This window comes from Phacochoerus africanus, chromosome 10, assembly GCF_016906955.1.
Source record: "Phacochoerus africanus isolate WHEZ1 chromosome 10, ROS_Pafr_v1, whole genome shotgun sequence".
In the NCBI taxonomy this organism is placed as follows: Eukaryota; Metazoa; Chordata; class Mammalia; order Artiodactyla; family Suidae; genus Phacochoerus; species Phacochoerus africanus.
The window spans coordinates 71,697,917-71,716,649 of record NC_062553.1 but is presented as its reverse complement, the minus strand read 5'-3'; the positions used below and the strand labels follow the sequence as shown (position 1 = coordinate 71,716,649).

Sequence of the window (18,733 nt, the reverse complement as noted above, 5' to 3'; positions counted from 1 at the left end):
CATGAGCAAAATCTAGAATAGGTTTCCATAACTTGCTTCTCTCTTTGTTTCTTAAAATGAATAGGAATTTTCTTTAAAAAAAAAACAACAAAAAAAAACCCAGTATCTTCCTGTGGGCAGACCTTGATCTAGTCAGGGGTTTGCAGGTGGCAGAACCAGGCAAAGTCTTAAGACATTCAACATCAACCTGTGCAGAAGAGCACAGCCCATCTTGGGGAAAACAAAAACAGAAAGGCAGGAAAGGGAGGTAAAAGTCCATTTACTGGTAGAGAATTATAGTTGCAACAAGTGCCCCTCATTTGATCAGAATTCAGCTTCCATTGCCTGATAGCTCAGTGTCCTGGGGAAGTTTTATAACTCTCTCTGAAGCTTACTTTCCTCAAATGCAAAATGAAGGTAATAGTTCTAACTTCCTAAGGCTGCTGGGAATGTTAATTAAAATAATGTGTATCAAGGAGTTCCCTGGTGGCTCAGCAGGTTAAGGACCTGGTGTTGTCACTGCTATGCCTTGGGTTGCTGCTGTGGTACGGGTTTGACCTCTGACCTGGGAACTTGCTCATGTGGCTCAGCCACAAATAATAATAATCATAATGTATGTAAAGCATTTACATTTTATAGGTTCAGTAAATATTTGTTGAAGAATAAATATTTAGCCAGGACTTCAGTATATACGGTGGTATAAAATAATGTGTGGGTAAATGAGATGTCAGAAAATGAACTATAGGAGTTCCTGTCGTGGCACAGTGGTTAACGAATCCGACTAGGAACCATGAGGTTGCGGGTTCGGTCCCTGCCCTTGCTCAGTGGGTTAACGATCCGGCGTTGCCGTGAGCTGTGGTGTAGATTGCAGACGCGGCTCGGATCCCGAGTTGCTGTGGCTCTGGTGTAGGCCGGTGGCTACAGCTCCAATTGGACCCCTAGCCTGGGAACCTCCATATGCTGCTGGAGCGGCCCAAGAAATAGCAAAAAGACAAAAGAAAATGAACTATAAATCCCAAGCTAGGAAGTGTAAAATAGACCTTTTAGCCTGACCCTTCCCCCCACCCAAGTTTTCTGATGTACAACTTTCCCAGCCCCTACTGAGGAACTACGCTTGTGATCAAGAACTTGATATTCATTTTAGACTTTAAAGAACTGCATCATTCATTCTGTTTTCTTTAAAACGCAGGTGCACCTATTATTATGTCTTTCCCACACTTCTACCAAGCAGATGAGAAGTTTGTTTCTGCCATAGACGGCATGCATCCAAATAAGGAATATCATGAGACCTTTGTGGACATTAATCCGGTGAGTACACACATCTTCCTGAGAAAAAAGCATCCATTTTATTCTGTCTGCCCAGTGTTCCCCAGAGTAGCCCTGAGCATGCTTGAGAAATATCCTGGCTTCCTTTCATACACACGTTAAGTGGAAGGAACTCAGCTCAGTGCAATGGGACGCAGTCTCATCACCCTGCAGTTAGGAGACTGAGTTCGCTGGAGCTAATACACAGAAATATCAGCAAACTTGCTTTAATGGAAAAAGTGAAAGTTCCATCATTGGAAACAGCTGGAATCAGACCCAGGTAACCCGGTCAGTCTTCCCGTGGCCAGAAGATTGGCCCTGAACATATGTATGTTTCTGCCCCTGGACCACAGATCAGAAAACATTCTTCCGCTTACTCACTGCCAGGGAAATTTACTTTATTATTATTATTATTATTTTTTTTTTTTTGGCTTTTTGCCTTTTCTAGGGCAGCTCCCACGGCATATGGAGGTTCCCAGGCTAGGGGTGGAATTGGAGCTGTAGCCGCCGACCTATGCCACAGCCACAGCAACTTGGGATCCGAGCCGCGTCTGCAACCTACACCACAGCTCATGGCAACACTTGATCCTTAACCCACTGAGCAAGGCCAGGGATCGAACCCAAAACCTCATGGTTCCTAATTGGATTTGTTAACCACTGAGCCACGACGGGAACTCCATGCCAGGGAAATTTAAACATATCCATTAGCTTCAGTCACTCTTGGCACACCTCTTTATACAGGTGCTTCTGAGAGTTGTTAAATGACATTGTTCATTTAAAAAGCACCAGATACACATGTGCTCCAATCCCATATAAACAAAGGAGAAAAACTAAAAATTGTATTAATGGGATATATCGTTTGACAATGTGAAAGCCTCTCACTGTAGGGACTGAGTTAAAGGTGAGGTGTCTTCATTCCTGGGATTTTGAACACGTGCATGGAACAAGCACAGAAAAGCAAACTCTTCGAGCACAACAATTTGGGGGCATTTTCCCCATAGCTGCCCTCATTGTATTTGTATTTGAGGAATCAGGGCTCTGATCTTTTTGTGAGTGAGATCAGGTGTGGTTTGCTCCCTCTCTTTCTTATCTGTCAGTCAGTTCCTTTCCAGCAGCCAGCTATTTGAAGTTGCTGGTGCCAGGGCCAGGTGCCGCCCCACACCTTGGTACAGAGGTGGAGTTGCCATGGGGACGATGCTGCATCTGTCCTCTGGGCTCTGTTGGATGGGCCTTGTTCCACGTGGCCACCATCCTCTGACTGTGACCACATCTTCCTGATCACATTCTGGCCATCTGCCTGGCTACCCAGGCAGGGTATCTGCTGGATTTCCCTCCTGCCCGGGTCCCCAGGCTTTGCTATTTGAAGTGGGCCCAGCCCAGACCTACCCAGTCAGAACTTGCATTTTAACAAGGTCCCTGGGAATTTGCATGTGGAATAAAATGTGAGACGCACTGGTCTACAGGCACCTGGCACAGTCCCCGTTCTCCCTGTGTCCTGGGGTGCTGTTTCCCCCTTATCCCATTCCGCCTGGCACACGTGTCAGTGGCCACCCTTTGTTACCAGAACCACATAGAAACAGTGCTCTACTGAAAAAAAAAAAAAAATGCGCTTGTGGTTTTAATAAATCTAATGTTTTCTTTCTACTTCTCTGATTTACAGTTGACTGGAATTATCCTAAGAGCAGCCAAGAGGTTCCAAATCAATGTTTATGTCAGAAAATTAGATGACTTTATGTAAGTTTTTCTACAGAGGCAGGGGGTATTTTTGCTACCTTGGCTTTTGCGGGGGGGGGTTGACGTTGGGTGGCGTACAGCTCACTTCTAAGTCTGTTCACCTCTACGCTTCAAGGATGAAGCATGATCAGCATTTTCCTGGGCTGCCTTAGTCTTGGAATTTACTTATTTCATTTCATCAAACATGTATAGAGTGCTTTCCATGGATCAGTTATTGTTCTAAGTACTTCATGTACATTAACTCATTTATTCCTCCCAATAATCCTACATCACCCGCATTTTACAGATGCGGAAACTGTGGCACAGAGAGGTTTAACAACCTGCTAGAACTCACACAGCTAGGGAGTCTGCTCTTACCCACTCTGCTGAGGATTTCCTCCCATAACTCTGGCTGCCTCCCTGCCTTCCTTTCCGCTGCTCCCACCCAGGGCCAGTCACCAGCTCTCCCGTGGATGGTTAAATAGTCTCTTGAGTTCAGTGTTTCCACACTCCATATCTAAAAACTACTAGTTGATTAGTGCATTAGTTCCCATCATGGCTCAGCGGAAATGAATCTGACTAGCATCCATGAGGATGCAGGTTCGATCCCTGGCCTCACTCAGTGGGTTAAGGATCCAGCGTTGCCATGAGCTGTGGTGTAGGTCACAGACACGGCTCCAATCCCATGTTGCTGTGGCTGTGGTGTAGGTCGGCAGCTACAGCTCCGATTGGACCCCTAGCCTGGCAACCTCCATATGCCATGGGTGTGGCCCTAAAGGACAAAAACAAAAAGCAAACAAAAACCCACTAGTTTATTAGGATTCCTAAGTATAATCTCCTGCTCAGACTTATCAGTGGAAGTTGACAAAATGCTTATGACTTAATGTCAAATGAAAAAACAGGATGCAAAACTGTAATACATATCTATGATATGTCTATATTTATCTAGTCTGTCTGCTTATCTGCAGATCAAACTTGGTTGGGTCCCTCCCCCCCCCCATTAAATTTGGCAGATTTAAGTCCATGTCTTATGGATCTTTCTAGGAAACAAATGTGGTTTGTAAGAATGCATTTCGTTACCCATGTGTGTATTTCTAAGGGAGTATAATTTAGTCGTTTTGATCTAGAGCTTAGGATCAAAATGGAATTGCAATCCTGGTGCCATCACTTCCTCACTGGTCTTGGCAGATTCCCTTGAGCTGTCGTTTCCTTGCCTTAAACCTGGGGCAGCAATACCTACCACAAGGGTCTACGTGAGAATTAAATGAGAGAATGTTCCTAAAACACCCAGGGCAGAGCTGGTGCATAGGAACTGCTCAGTGAGTGCTCCCAGCTCTTGTGAAGACAGTACTCAGTAGCCTGATTCCAAACATTCCGAGGAATGATAGCATCATTCTGCTGCAGCCTCTCCTCTGATAACCCTTGGGAGTATAGCAATCATTTTTGGTGAAGTTGCTCTTAGCATCTTGTGGTTTGGTAAAAACACTTTATATAAAGGTGCAATCCCTTGAATTGCTAGCTGGACAGTTTGTAATCTAACTGCTGATTGATACATGTTTGTAAAGAAAGCTAAGAAGTCTGGATGCACTCTGGTTTCATGAAAGAAATGTGCTAGAATTGTCACTGTCTCGCTAGACCAGGATGCCTCAAAATGAGGATGTCTGTAAAAATAATCTCTGTTTTGTCTTTGTAGTGAAACAGGAAACATTAGAACCCTGGTTTTCCCAGTGATGTATCTCAATGAGGTGAGTCCTGGGAGGGAGCCACAGGTATGTTTTACCTGTGGAAGCTTGGGAAACTTCCATTATGGTGCCATTATGGTGCCTGCACTTAGAGCTGTGTGTAATTTAAGATGTGAGAAAGGGGAGTTCCCGTTGTGGCACAGTGGTTAACAAATCTGACTAGGAACCATGAGGCTGCAGGTTCGGTCCCTGGACTTGCTCAGTGGGTTACGAATCTGGCGTTGCCGTGAGCTGTGGTGTAGGTTGCAGACGCAGCTCGGATCCCGAGTTGCTGTGGCTGTGGTGTAGGCCGGCGGCTGCAGCTCCAATTCGACCCCTAGCCTGGGAACCTCCATATGCCGTGGGAGGAGCTCTAGAAAAGGCAAAAAGACAAAAAAAAAAAAAAAAGATGTGAGAAAGGGGCAAAAGTGGCTTTTTAGAACTATTTGCCCTCAGAAAGTTTCTGTGTATATGTTTACACAAGGCTGCTTGTGTCTAGGACTTGAAAATGACAGAAAGAGGCATTTCCTCTGCAGCGCAACAGGATCAGCAGCGCTTGGGAGTGCTGGGATGCAGGTTCGACCCCTGGCCTTGCTCAGTGGGTTAAGAATCAGGCATTGCTGCAAGGTGCAGTGGGGGAAACAGATGTGGCTCAGATCCAGTGGTGTCCGTGGCTGTGGTGTAGGCTGGCAGCTGCAGCTCTGATACAACCCCTAGCCAGGGAATGTCCATGTGCCACAGGTGCAGCTCTTAAAAAAAAGTAATCAGTTTCCCATTTGGTGATCATTAGTTGAGGAGAAAGGGTGAGTAAAAAAGAGTGTAAGGTGGTTGAAAAAATGATTAGATAAAATGTGATATTGGGAGTTCCCTTGTGGCACATTGGGTTAAGAATCATTGTCACAGCAGTGGCCTGGGTCGCTGCTATGGCTCAGACTCAATCCCTGGCCCAAAAACTTCCACATGCTGTAACTCTGGGCGCAACTAAAAAAAATAAAAATAAAAAAAGATACCTGTCCATTACCTGCAGTGATACGTGGTTGCCTTACCCTTCATCATAGCATAGAATTTTTTCTACTTTCAGGTAGAAAAACATATGTCATGAATTAAAGGACACAGATCCTGTCCTAGTTCAAACAAAAGGAGTTTCTCTGAAGAAATATTTCTTTCACAGTGTATCCACAGAAATGTTATCCCTAATTGGTAGGCATAAATCGAAGTTTTAAAAATAAAGCATATTCTGAGAGTTCAGAAAACACCGCTATGGAAAACAGCTGTGGTGAATTCTTTTCTCAGCTATAGGTTGCATTTACTGTAGTTGCATTTCCTCAATTTCCCTTCTGTCTCTCACCCAGTTTTGAGGGGGAAATTGCAGGATTTTTCCCCTCCATAATTCTCAGTTGGCTGGCTTCTGTTGTTAACAGTAGCATTTTTTTTTTTTAGTTGGTTTTGTTGCTTTTCTTTCTTGCCTAAAAAATTTTGTTCTTTGTAGAAAATTTAGCCACAGAGATCAGCAAAGAAAGGGAAATGAAGATGACTTCTCACAAAACCTGAGCCAGATATATTGTTTTTAACTTGCTTTATTTTCCTGAACAATGTGTTGTAAATTTTTTTCCAATAACAACTTTGTAAAAAATAATTCGATGTTTTACATTTTGTAAAGTAACATGAGCTGTTTTGTTTGTTTCTTTTTCGGCTGCACCCACAGCATAAGGAAGTTCCTGGGCCAGGGATTGAATCTGAGCCAGAGCTGTGACCTATGCACAGGTGCAGCAAGTTGGGATCCTTAACCCACTGCCCTGGGCCAGGGAGTGAACCCATGCTGCTCAGAGACAGTGCCGGATCCTTAACCTGCTGTGCCACAGCAGGAACTCAACATGTACTCTTTATAGAACTCTTGGGAAATTAAAAATGCTATTAAAAAGTGAAGCACTTGATAAGCAAGCCCGTCCCTTAAAGAAAAGTACAGTTGTCACCTGCTTATATTGCCCTAGTATTTTTCTGGTTTTGATATTACATAGTTGAGACCATAGGGTAGATACGGTTTTGTATCCTTCTTTTTTCATCTAGCGTTGAATAGATAGCCACATTGATAGACTTTTGAAGCGTTTGGGATTAGAGTTCTAAGACAAGGCTTTTATTGTTTCGTAGGAAAAATTCAGGTAATACTTACCACTTACAGGACCTAATGCAATTGCGCCTGGGTTATCACTCTAATGGTATATGGCGAGGGTCACAGAAGTAGGGCTCTTTGACAGTGTGGAAGGGCCCTGTTGTGCCAGCTTATGTTTGTTGTTGTGGTGCATTTGAAGTCCCTTTCATTTGAACTTTTTTTTTTTTTTTTTTTTGTCTTTCTGCCTTTTCCAGGGCCGCTCCCTTGGCATATGGAGGTTCCCAGGCTAGGGGTCAATTCAGAGCTATAGCAGCCAGCCTACACAACAGCCACAGCAACGCGGGATCCGAGCCGAGTCTGCAACCTACACCACAGCTCACGATGGCAACGCCGGATCCTTAACTCATGGAGCAAGGCCAGGGATTGAACCTGCAGCCTCATCATTCCTAGTCTCATTTGTTAACCACTGCGCCATGACAGGAACTCCCCTTTCACTTGAACTTTTGCTTTGACTTTTTGTTAAAGACTAGATCGAGGCCAGGGAACCATGGAGTGAAACCTCGAGCTTTTGCTCCTCCCCAGAAAGAACCTGACTTTTCTCTCTCTAGAAAAATAAAACATGAGACTTGGACGGGGCCTTGAAGACTGCTCTCTCACCCCCATTTGCCAGAGGAGACTCTGAGCCTCATGGGCCTTCACCTGTTAGTGGAAGAACCAGCCCTAGAACCACATCCTCTGCCTCCGTCCAAGGCAAATTGAGCCTAAATTAAGCCCAGAGTCCCAGTAGGTGCTTATAATTTAGATGGAATTAAGCTCTTCAGAGACCTCACCCAGGACCATTTAAGGTGATAATACCTTTGCTCTTCACACAGAAAGTGTTATTCTAGAATATTTCCTTAGAAGTTCCCTTGTAGTGCAGGGAGTTCAGGATCCGGCATTGTCACGGCAGTGGTTCAGGTTGCTGCTGTGGCATGGGTTCAATCCCTGGCCCAGGAATTTCTACACGCCACAGATGTGCCCCCCCCCCCCGAAAAAAGAATATTTCCTTAGCTATCAGCACCCTCTAGAATTCTGGTTAGCCTCAAGACTTCCTCAAACACTTCCTGTCGAGACCTCTGGTCCTGATTAGTGTGGATCCAACCAAGAGATAAATGATGCTTTCCACATGCCATTGTTGGAATATTTCATTCACTGATTCAGCTTATCACCTGACATTAATTGAGCACCTACTGTGTAGGGGATGCTATACCCAGTGTTTAGTTGACTAAAATTAAAGTCTTACCTTCAGGACCCTCTCAATCAGAAGGAGACAAAGAGGTAAAGAGACAGCTACAATGCAAAATGGGGAGACAGTGATGGAAGCACAGAAAAGGGACCTTGAACCAGGCCTACCGTGGCCAAAGAAAACTTCTGGAAGGAAATTTTGCTCAGCTGGGTTTCAAGGGATGAGTTGGAATTGTCTGATATATTTAAAAAAGCTGATACTATCTCAATATTTCTTTTTCTTTTTGGCCTTGCCCTCAGCACATGGATGTTCCCAGGCCAGAGATGGAACCTGCCTGCACCACAGCAGCAACCCAAGCCACTGCAGTGACTCTGCCAGATCCTTAACCCACAGTGCCACCAGGGAACTCCTCTCTCAGTATTTCTGAGTACTTTTTTTCCCCCTTTTCCCACCAATTTTGAGAGTCAACGTGTATCTTTGGAAGAAAAGGGAAGACAGTAATGCATGAATACCCCTTGTGGTTGCTGTAACTTATAAATGTATTTTCAGAATCTCTGGTTCGCTAACAGGAGGACTTACCCAAATGGTGTTGAATGACGTGGAAGAACGATATAGCAAGAAATGTTACTCTCTGGGTACTCAGTAATCAAGGGAATGCTGTTTTCTTACCCCCAGAGCGTTCTCATTGATAAAGAGACTGCAAGTCGCCTGAAGTCTGTGGTCAACACCACTATGGTCATCACCAACATCCCCTACATTATCCTGGCGCTCGGCGTGTTCTTCGGTCTGATCTTCACCTGGCTCGTGTGCAGAGGACAGGGCTCCATGGATGAGGTGAGCAGGGGCTGGAGGAATGTCTCCCTCACTGGGTAGCATTCGCTGAGGACGTCAGCGGTCCTGCACTCAAGGGCTGTCAGTGGGCCCATTAGGATGGATGCTGAGGGTTTATGTTGGGCACGATGATTTCATGGTTATATTACTGCTGGGCCCAATGAGAGGGAAGGGACGTGTGTCCAAGCTGAAAGTGGAGGTGGTGATAGCATGGTACTGTCCAGTATTTTGGCTCTTTGGATGGGGACAGAGTCCCTGGGAACACGTGTTATTTCTTGGAAAATATCCTGAAAGAAGAAGATTGAACAGTGAAGCACCTGGCCTTGGGTGTCAGACTGCCCAGGTCCCAACCCCAGTTCTGCCACTTAATAGCTGTGTGACCCTAGAGACTGTGCCTCAGTGTCTTCATCTGTCAAATGGGATGATAATAGAGCCTCCCTTAGGAGTCTTTTTGTGAGGATTCAATGATAAGCATAAAGCGCTTGGTCCAGGGCAGGCGTTTAGTAAGAGCTCAATAAACATTCCTTATACGATAAAACAGCTCCGTAATTACAGAGCATGACAGCCTTCCTAAGTGACCTGCAGGCCAGCCCAGGGGTCTAAATAACTTCAGTGAGCCTTTCTTAAATTCTCACCAGCTTCCCTTTTTGAAGCCAAAGCTTCCCCCACCCCCTCTGCCTCCATTCGTGTCTGAAGTAGGAAATGAGATAGACTGAGACCATCTAAATCATATTAGCCGTGCCCATCACGGTAGCATGAATCAAGTATGAGGCAAGCATTTTGCCATTTCTCTCTATGGATCTTACCGCCCATCTGGCATCAGAGGGTCCCTGAGATTTTCACAGGCACAGATGAAAGGTAAATGTCATGACTGCCCCTGTGATTACCCACCTTCGCATATTCAGCAGGCAGCTGGTTACTGAGCATGCACCAGCCTCTGAGCCATTGTTCTCTGGCGGGTGCCCAACCAGGAAGGAGGCAACCTCAGTAGGGTGTGATGAGGGTTATGGTCCCAGTGGGGGTGGGGGTGTCAGAGCAGGCTTCCTGGAGAGGGTCAGGGCTGAGTGGGAAAGAAAGAGCAAGGGGAAGCAGCCACGAGAAGAGGAGGCGAGTGGGATGGTATTCTTCCCATCAGTGAGAAGATCAAAAGATCTGTGCCTTAGAGTTCCCATCATGGTTCAGTGGTTAACGAATCCGACTAGGAACCAGGAGGTTGCGGGTTCCATCCCTGGCCTTGCTCCGTGGGTTAAGGATCCGGCGTTGTCGTGAGCTGTGGTGTAGGTTGCAGACTCGGCTTGGATCCCGCATTGCTGTGGCTCTGGTGTAGACCGACGGCTACAGCTCTGATTGGACCCCTAGCCTGGGAGCCTCCATATGCCGCGGGAGTGGCCCCAGAAAAGGCAAAAAGACAAAACAAACAAACAAACAAACAAAAAAACCTCTTCCTTCCACCTTTCTCCTCCCCTCTCCCCACTTTTCATATGGGGAGAAGTTGGTGACATGACTCCCTAACCTCACTGTCCCCTGTCTCCTGAGTCTCAGGGAACTGCAGACGAACGAGCACCCCTCATACGAACCTAATGTGGCGGCGCTTGGGGAAGGAAGTGTGCGAGCTGTCGTGACCTGGACTACGACATGGGGCAACTGTCTTCGTCCTCAACTTGTTGCCTGGGGTGAGAGGAGGGAGGAGATGCCCATCGATGGGATGAGCGCCTTCCAGCAGAGGTTCAAGAACAGACTGGCCTGCGTGGCCATCAGGCTTTCTTCAAGCCAGTGGTCCCTGACAGATTCTGTTTTTCATGTGTGTAGCAAGTATTTAATAAACTCTTGTATAGTACTTTTTGTTGTTGGGTGCTGGTAGCTCCAGGATTGTGTGACCACTGTCGTGGTTATAATGTCTCTGCATCCCTCGTTAATGCTGCTTGGTGTCACCTTAGTCAGTATGCTTCATTCACCAAACCTTGTGCTTAAACACATAAATACTCTTTTATGTTGTATTCCTCTACTCATTTCATCTGAAAACAGAAGTAAGTAAGACTTGGAGACCCAGGGTAAAAGGATAAGCCTCATTCAGTGTCATTCAAATGCATCTAATGTCCTCTTTTGAAAAGTTGTATTGCATTTCTTGCTCATCCTCCGTTCATAATCCCTCCAGAAAAATAACTTAGTGTTCTGATGCCTTTCATACAGGGTAGGAATCAAGTGGGGACGGGGTTGGGTGGGGTGAATTAGGCAGTGGGGCGGTGCTTATGAACTGACAGGGACAAGCACCTGAGGATTTGTGACATGTACTTCTGTGAGTTGAAAGAATGCATAAACGGTGTTGGTGAAGACCGTACAGATCTCTTATGTAGAATAGATATGTAGTTCTGATCTCTGTGCATAGTTTGTTATTTTTTCAGTCAAAATGATCTTGATGTGGAAAGGCATCTAGGAGAATGTAATTGGTAACTGACTCCCCCCATCACCCTTCGCCGAATATGACTGTATGAGTTACAAGGGTATTGAGTGACTCTTTGTAAAATTATGTATGAATATCAGAAATTCATTTATCCACAACCTAAAAGTTCACTTAAATTTCAGGACATCTGACTACGCTAAAGAGACATTTCTGCTGGGACCGTCTTCTTGGTAACTCTGAAATTGTTTTTATACGTTATTCTTTCCTCAGATTCGGTTTCTTCTGATGTGTTGTGGCTCATGGTAACTCACTAGAGAAAAGTGTGCTTATACTTCCTGTGACAATCATTTTGCTGACAGGGTGATGGTGTTTTAAAATATTGCACAGGAAGTGCCTTTAAGAAAGGTCCCATAGGACTGTAAGCCGGGCCACCTCTCTTCGGAAGACCTCTTGGCTTTCAGTGTGACCTGAGTCAGAGGATTGGGAACCATCTGCTGTCACAGAATTCAAGCATATTTAAGGGCATTTTCTTGGATTCTTAATGTTCAGTATTCATTTTTGATTGAGAAGGCTGTACATTTGTCTGGCAAAGTACACAGAGAATTTCTTAACAACTGAAGCATTCTACAGAATTTTGTTTTGTCTTTTTTTTTTTCCCCCTTTTTTAGGGCCACAGGTGCAGCATCTGGAAGTTCCCAGGCTAGGGGTTGAATCGGAGCTGCACCTGCCAGCCTACACCATAGCCACCAGATCCAAGCTGTGCTTGCAGCCTGTGCCACAGCTCAGGGCAACACTGGATCCTTAACCTATTGATCGAGGCCAGGGCTCTAACCCATGTCCTCATGGATACAAGTCAAGTTCATTACCACTGCCCCACTACGGGAACTCCCATCTACAGGATTTTTTGTTTAAAACTGGATTGCTGGATAAGCAAATGAAAGGAAAAAAAAAAAAAAAAACCACAGATTTCACAAACATATCTTCTGATCCTTGTACAGAGGAAAGAAATCATTTTAGTTTCCTTGCCCCAATTTTTCCACTCTCCACACTGAAGAAATATGTAATAGGTTTCCCTTTTTAAGGGGCAATCCATTAAAGTCTCAATTTCTCTATAATTTAAGATAGAACCTAGAGATGCCCCAAATCACCAAAATGTGAAAGGAAGTGAAAACATTGCAAGTTGGAAATACTTTGTCCTTAATAATGCCAAATATCTAGATTTTTAAATTCTATCAGTATTTAACTAGAAAAGTGGCACCTCTTATTCTTTCATGCATCCACTTACTGACACTAATAAAACTGCTAAGTCAGTGCACAGTCACTGGCTCATTTCATCACCGGGAAATAATCAGCTGTGAAGAGGAAATTTTTAAATACTACTATGTGTGATAATATAACAGTTAATGTGGGAGACAAAACCATAGTATTTTCATGTGATTCTTCATAGTTATGTGGCTTAGAATCACATTTGCTATTTTCTTTCTGAAAAGCCCGTGGCAACCCCCTGCACTGCAGTCAAGATTATACCCTGGTTAAGAACAACCAGTGTACCTCTTTGGTTTTAGGTTGAAAATAACCAATTGTCCCTCATGCTCTTGTTCTTAGAGCCGTTATTCTTTAAGGCCCTCAAAGTGTTTGTGATGGTCCCAATCACAAACTCTGATACTCAGTTTAGGGAGAAACCAGAGAGAGGGTACCTCACTTCTCTCAGGGAAAATTGGGGAGTTCCCTGATGGCCTAGCAGTTAAGGACTCAGCGTTGTCACTGTGTCAGCCTGAGTCACTGCTGTGGCTCTGGTTTGATCGCTGGCCTGGAAACTTGTGCATGCTGCAGGTGCGACCAAAAAGAAAAAAAGGAAAAAAGAAAAAAAAAAGCACATTAGGAGTTGAACCCAGAATGGGAAATGGGCTTTGCCATTTTTAGCTCCAGGTTTTTCCCATTAGATTTTATTTCCTCATGTTCTGGAAAGTTCACCATGACTAACCTTTTTTGGAGTTTTAAGGGAGGCTAATTTTTTTATTTGAATTGCTTGAGATGAGAGTTCTGCCAAAGGCGCTTTTCGTCCTTGACATGGAGGTTCATTGCTTGTGGCTGTTAAAGAGCATACTGACCAGAATGTTCTTCATGTAGTTCACACTGCTGGTTCCTTTCATGTGAGTCTTGACATGTTTATTTCTACCCATAATGCAATGAAAGATTTCACTAATAAAAAAAAACTTTCTATGAAACTGCACTGGATGTTGTATGTTATGTCCTCAGATGTTCAATTGTTTGTGGCATTTCATTTGAAAGGCGCCCTTCACCCTCTTGATGGACACAGGCCTGGGTCACACCCCTTGGCCACCTCTGATTTCAGCTCAGCTGTGGGGGACAGTTATAGGCAGCCTGACAAGCCCCACTTCCAGCAGGTCCCACACTCTGCTTTTCGGCCTCTGTGCTTTCTCCAGAGCCCTGGGAGTCCCTCAGGAGCACGGGGGCGGTCTCCAAGGTATTGATGCTTAGCCGAAAGGGACAGGAGTCGCCTGATAAGGGGTCCTTGTCCTCAGAGGAATCGTTCTCAGCTTACTCTGCTGGGCTCCTTAGCTTCGGTTACCCACAGTGGGACCTGCTTCCTATTGTCCTTTCTTTATCCCCTGTCTTACCCTCCCCACCCCCTCACTACTGCTTCCAACCAAATACTCTACCTGCATTAGCATCCTATTCAGGTGTGCTTCCAGGTAAATGCAAACTCAGATGCAGAGCTGTCCACCCAGAGGGCTCGGCAGGATCAGAGAGCTGTTGGAGAAACACTAGACTTTTGTTTCTGCAAACATTTGGACTAAAGTTAGCAGCTCCAAAATCTAGATTGTCTTTAAAAACTTTCCCATCCCAATAATCTTGTATCTTACTTCTGAAATAGAGCAAATTCAGATCAAGCATAAAATATTTAGCTCAGTGTTGTTAAATAACATAAATGACCTTATGTGTTAAGGACACTTGATCCTTACTGATCATATGTGCTTCCTAGGGATCCCGAATCTGCTTTTAGCTGGTTTATGTTGTAGGGGAAGCTCCTGCTGCCTCTTTCTGCTTACTCAGAGGCATACAGAGACATCTGGAACTCTAACATACCAAGCCTAATTAATTCAAATCAAAGAGTACTCAAAAACCACAAAATATATTTCAAAGAATACTAATAAGGGATGAAATGTTCTGCCAGATATTAAAACATAGATCCATGAACAATAATTAAGAAATCGTGGAGTTCCCATCCTGGTTCAGTGGTTAACGAATTCGACTAGGAACCATGGGGTTGTGGGTTCGATCCCTGGCCTTGCTCAGTGGGTTAAGGATCTGGCTGTGGTGTAGGTCGCAGATGCACCTCAGATCCCGCGTTGCTGTGACTGGTGTAGGCCAGCAGCTACAGCTCTGATTAGACCTCTAACCTGGGAACCTCCATGTGCCCTAGAAAAGTCAAAAAGACCAAAAAAAAAAAAAAGGGAAAAGAAATCGTGGTGAAAGGTGAGTGGAATAGAATGCAAGGTCAGGAAACATGGATACACATTTAACATGAGATAAAGGTCCCAGTTCCAGTAATAACTCTAGTCTTTCATTTATTAATATATTTTTTTATTTTTAAGCCTATGTTGAGCTGTAATTTACATAACATAAAATTCACCCCTTAAAATGTACAATCCGATGATGGCTCCTGAATCTACTGACTCGTGCAGTTTCGGAACATTACACCTCAGTCAAATCCCTCATGCCAGTTTACAGTCAATACCCTTTCCCAGCCCTAGACAACCTCTGACTTTATCTCTCTAGATTTGCCTTTTCTGGACATTGCATATAAATGGAATCATACATGCAGTCTTTAGGGCCTGGCTTCTTTCTGTATTATCCTTCATGTATTTCATCCATTTTTTTGAGCAGCCACTTTAGTCCAGGAACTATAAGTAGACCGTTGGTAACCCAAAGAGAGACCTGCGGAGCTCAAGTTTAGTTGGGGAAACAGTTACCCAATGATCATAAACACATTTTCAATGAAGTTTCCAGATGCTCTGGGAAACTGACTTGGAGTGGAGGGAAGGCTTGCCCAAGAAAGTAACATTTGACTGAGACTGAAGAAGAGGTATGAATTAGGCAAAGCAAAGCATTCTGGACAGAGCAGGAGGAGGAAGGAACATGTTACAAGTGAATGAGAACGGATCTGGCTGGAGTTCAGAGAAGGAAGAAGAATAGTCGGCGATGAGGCTGGAGAGAAAGACAGGCTTTTTGAGCCATGTTAAAGGTTTTGGTTTATTTCAAGACCAGTGGGAAGCCATTGAATTGTGAATTAGATTGGCGCTGGGTGGGAGCGGAATTGGCGCTGTGATGGGCTTGTGTAGAAAGACCCACTCTAGCTGCAGGGTGAATAAACTGGAAGAGTGTCAGTATGGATATAGAAAGGTCAATTAGGAGACTTTTGTGTTAGGTGGGTCCATTTTGGGTCCCCCCGACATGTAGATGGATCATTCACCAGCATGCAGAGTGAACTGCACAAAGCCACACAGCATGGGTTAAGTAATGGCTTTAATGGGGAAAATAAAAATATGGAAAAAGGAAGGCGCAGACCCTCCAATCTTCCTGTCATCCCACGGAGAGGCAAGCTGAGGGCTAGAGCACTGTCTGGTCTCAGTATGGAGAATATACCCAGCTTCTATAGGTTAAGTGCGAAGAAGCTGTCTTGTCGGTGGAGGAATACACAACTGAACAACAGGCAGGTTGGATTTGAGCTACTGGAGTGAGGAAGACCCAGGACTTAAACCTTGGGTGCAGCTGCTTCCCTTCACCTAGGAAAAGGGGGGACCCCCAGCCACAGCTAGCTCATTGACCAGGCAACCTAGAATGAACTGCTAAGGTCACAGTCCAACAGCCCTGCTCACTGCATTGAGGGGACTACTGCAGCAGTCCAGGTAAGAGATGGCAAACTTTTTTCTGTAAAGAGCCACTTAGAAAATTGTTTTGGCTTTGCAATCCTCTCTGTCACAACTATTCTGTTCTTGTAGCTTGAAAGCAGTGATAACACATAAGCAAATGGATGTATCTGTGTTCCAATAAAACTGTGTTTACAAAAAGAGGAAGGAGCCCACATTTGAGCAGCGAGCCATCATTTCTGACCCCTGGTCTAGTCAAGAGGTTACGGTAACTGGAATCAGGGAGATGGTGGTGAAGATGAAGTATTTCTGAAATATTTAAAAGATAACAATACCGGAGTTCCCATTGTGGCTCAGTGGGTTAAAAACCTGACAGTTTCCATGAGGCGGGTTTGATCCCTGGCCTTACTCAGTGGGTTGGGGATCTGGAGTTGCTGCAAGCTGCAGGTGCAGCTCGGATCCAGCATGGCTGTGGCTGTGGCTGTAGCTGTGGCATAAGCCAGCATTCATTCCACAGTCCTGAATAAGGACCTATGGTGGTGGTGGGGGGCACTCTGCTAGCCTTGGGGACACCACCAGTAAATAAAGCTTTCCGTCCTCAGGGAGCTTACATTAAAAGGGGGATGGGGACACTAAACAAGGGGTACTAAGTGCTAAGAATATTAAAGTAGCCAGAGGGGCAGGAGTAGGATGTGTTATTTTAGAAAGAAGGACCAGCAAAGGCTTCCTGTTGAAGAAATAGTCACCTCTTCTTTTCCAGCTGTGACCGTTTTTTGCCCCTTCCACCCAGCATTCCCGTGTTTGGCTCAGTTGGTTCTCCTCTCTCTCAGGCTGTTTAAAGGGCTCTCTCCTCTGGTTGTCATGCTGGTGTTTAGCTGCAGCCTCTTCTCACTAGATGCTCTCTCCCTGACAATCCTATTGGTTCCCTAACTTCAATTACAATCTAAACACAAGCCCCTTGTTCAACCTCAGTCCCAGATTTCTAACCAGCACCTGCTGGATCTCAGCCAGGTTGTCCTCAAACCCAGTAAGTAAAGACAGGAATGCATTTTTCCTGTCTTCTTCCCAAATTCCCACAACTGGGGAAGGACATTACAGTGGGCCCTGCTCTGCAAGCCAGGGACCAGGGACTCTTGCGGGACAGCTCCTTCTTCGCCTCTCCACACCCCATCAATCATCAAGTCTGCCTGCTCCTCTCAGTCTCCGTTCCTGCTGTCCTCATCCATCAATCAGCCTTCTCACTAGGACCAAGGACCACTATTAGCATTATTTAATTTTTTTGTTAGGTAAACCATTTGCATTTTCAAAAACTATAAGAGGTGTTTATACTGCAGAGTCTTCATCCATCTCCTTGCCACCCAATTCATCTTTTCAGAGGCAACCAAAGCTGGAGTTCCCGTCGTGGCTCAGTGGTTAATGAATCCGACTAGGAACCATGAGGTTGCAGGGTTCCATCCCTGGCCTCTCTCAGTGAGTTAAGGATCCGGAGTTGCCGTGAGCTGTGGTGTAGGTCACAGACGTGGCTTGGATCTGGTGTTGCTGTGGCTCTGGTGTAGGCCAGCAGCAATAGCTCTGATTGGACCCCTAGCCTGGGAACCTCCATATGCCTCGGGTGCCACCTTAGAAAAGACAAAAAACAAAAACAGAGGCAACCACTGCTATTCATTTTTAAAATGTATCTTTCCAGGAATATTGTATATGAATGTGGGTAATTATATATTCAGGCCCTCCTTTTTTCCCAAATTGTAGAATACCATGTACTGTGCTCTAAATTGTGTTTGTATCATTTACTTTTAAGATCTTTCTTTTCTGTACCTAAAGAGCTTGAGTGTTCCCACTGCATAGCTGAATGGTATTCCTTTGTATGAATGCAACTATTTAAGCAAACTGAGGTTTGTTTCGAATCATTTGTTATAAAAAATGCTGGAACAGGTAACCTTGCTGGCCACTAATTTTGCCAAATCATTTACAAGATCAATTCCTAGAAACAGCATTGCTAGATCCAAGGACAACTATGATTTTGATAGACACAATGGTTTGTTTTTATTTTTATTAAAGTTATACAAGCATATAAATAGAAGAATCAAATAATTCTACAAAGTTTCTACTAAGAATTCTAAAACAAAACGAAACAAAAACACCCAAAGCTACTTGGATATCATTCTCAGAGGCACTTTTAGCCTGTTTTTTTGTTTTTTTTTTTTCCACTACTACCCCACGGCTCTAAGTGACAAACAAGCTGTTTCGTGAGTTTTCAGTTTTGATAACCACTGACTCTCCACTGGGAAGAACGAGGATTTAGCTTTCTCTGCTACCCTGCCTTCATTGCACACTTGTCAGCCTTTTGCGCATCTTTTCCAAGAGTCCTCGGGCCGCACGCCGGGGTGAGCTTTCCAGCGTGTCACGCTGATTGTGACGCCCCACGCCGCGTGGAGCCGCCAGGTCCCGGAAGCTAGCCAGCCAGGGGCGTTCCCTCTCCATCCTCCGCCCCCTACGCTTTTCGAACGTTCCGGCCTCTTAGGCTGGGTCAGAAAGGGGCGGAACTCCGTACTC

General features: G+C 44.9%; 1 protein-coding gene across 2 annotated transcripts in view; it reads left to right on the top strand.

The window, feature by feature from the left end:
- SCARB2 (scavenger receptor class B member 2) overlaps positions 1-13,513 on the top strand; it is a 72,414-nt gene extending 58,901 nt beyond the window's left edge. The window contains exons 8-12 of one of the 2 annotated variants that reach the window (XM_047798222.1): positions 1,169-1,287; positions 2,945-3,018; positions 4,691-4,742; positions 8,729-8,887; positions 10,427-13,513. In XM_047798222.1, the coding sequence (XP_047654178.1) occupies positions 1,169-1,287; positions 2,945-3,018; positions 4,691-4,742; positions 8,729-8,887; positions 10,427-10,465 (443 nt within the window). In that variant the 3' untranslated portion in view covers positions 10,466-13,513. Of the gene's footprint in view, positions 1-1,168; positions 1,288-2,944; positions 3,019-4,690; positions 4,743-8,728; positions 8,888-10,420 lie in introns of both variants that reach the window. The other variant, XM_047798221.1, reaches the window with a different exon arrangement.
- Positions 13,514-18,733: the final 5,220 nt, after the last annotated feature.